The sequence below is a fragment of the Palaemon carinicauda genome, chromosome 7 (assembly GCF_036898095.1).
Source record: "Palaemon carinicauda isolate YSFRI2023 chromosome 7, ASM3689809v2, whole genome shotgun sequence".
NCBI classification, from domain to species: domain Eukaryota; kingdom Metazoa; phylum Arthropoda; class Malacostraca; order Decapoda; family Palaemonidae; genus Palaemon; species Palaemon carinicauda.
In genome coordinates, this window is record NC_090731.1 from 101,669,296 (window position 1) to 101,670,687 (window position 1,392).

The following is a 1,392-nucleotide window of genomic DNA, read 5'->3' on the forward strand; positions in this document are numbered from 1 at the left end:
AGCAACGCAATGAAGTGCAGGGCCCCTTGTAAGTTCCCGAAGAAACTTTGATGCCAGCCACCGCCGACATCGACAGTGGCCGCAGTAGCAGATTGCAGCAAGATTGGATTCTACATCCTCGACGCTGTATGCAACCGTAGGCTTATGGTTGATACCGGCTATATGCAGTCACCGTTTCCTTCCTCACCGGCCGACCTAAACCATGCGCCTAGCAGTGCAAGAGGAACGCTGGAGACACGTCCGCGCTGTGCTGAAGAGCCTTCAGGAAAACGGTTTGATCGTGCGCTTCAACAAGTGCATATTCAACACCGAGAGGGTGGATTTCCTTGGACATCAAATACCTGCAGCGGACGTGAAGCCCATATCGACCAAGGTAGATGCCATGAAAACCTTCCCAACCCCATCAACCATCCGGCACCTTCAGGAGTTTTTGGGGATGGTAAACTACTACCGTCGCTTCATCCCCAACATCGGCCACATCCTCACTCCCCTCAACGATGTCCCGAAGAGAAAAGCCAAGAAGCTCGTCTGGGGCCACCTGCAGCAACGGCCCTTTGACAGGACGAATGCCGCCCTCGCTGAAGCCACCACCCTGGTGTACTACGACGACAGCGCCCCTCTGAAATTAACTACCGACTCTAGCAATGTCGCCTGCGGTTCGGTCATCAAACAGATCATCAACGGTTACCCACAGCACTTGGCTTCTTCAGCAAGAAACTCAAAACTGCGGAAACTAGGTACTGCACGTTCGACCGGGAGATCCTCGCCGTTTACCTTGCCATCCGCCACTTCAAATACATCCTTTCACCATCGCGATGGACCACCAGCCCCTGATCCACGCTTTCACGCCAACAACGACACCTGGCAGCCATCACAGAGTTTGGATGCACTATTAGCTATGAACTGGGGAAGAAGAACCACATCGCCGACGCCCTCTCCAGGATCGAGATCAACGCAGTCCACCTGGGGATCGACTACGCCAAGCTCTCCGTAGAACAGCAGAGCGACACAGAGGCCAAGGACTATCGTACGACAACATCAACACTACAGATGAAGGACATTCCCCACGGCCCGGCCGGGGAAAAGATCCTCTTTGACACCAGCCCATGCCCATGGAATCCTTCTTCCTGTAGAAGGAAGATCTTCGACGTCATCCACGGATTATCACACCCCTTGGGTCGCACTACGGCTCGTCTACTATCCGAGAAATTCATCTGGCCAGGGATTAAGAAAGATGCCCATGAGTGGGCGAGAACTTGCATTAACTGCCAGACAAGTAAGGTCAACCGCTATACTGAGTCGGGAGTTGGCGATTTTCCCCAACCCAAGAGACGATTTGGACACATCCACGTGGATGTTGTGGGACCTCTGCCGCCTTCAGGTTCTGCAAGA

The 1,392-nt window shown here is 53.7% G+C and overlaps 1 protein-coding gene across 1 annotated transcript; it reads left to right on the forward strand.

The window, feature by feature from the left end:
• Positions 1–202: 202 nt before the first annotated feature.
• LOC137644459 (uncharacterized) lies at positions 203–994 on the forward strand. Its single transcript, XM_068377435.1, has one exon. The coding sequence runs from the start codon at positions 203–205 to the stop codon at positions 992–994; it is 792 nt and encodes a 263-aa protein (XP_068233536.1).
• The last annotated feature ends 398 nt before the right edge of the window (positions 995–1,392 follow it).

Bases quoted from the DNA above. Each gene is read 5' to 3' on its own strand.
- LOC137644459 (XM_068377435.1), top strand. From the start codon at position 203: ATGCGCCTAGCAGTGCAAGAGGAACGCTGGAGACACGTCCGCGCTGTG.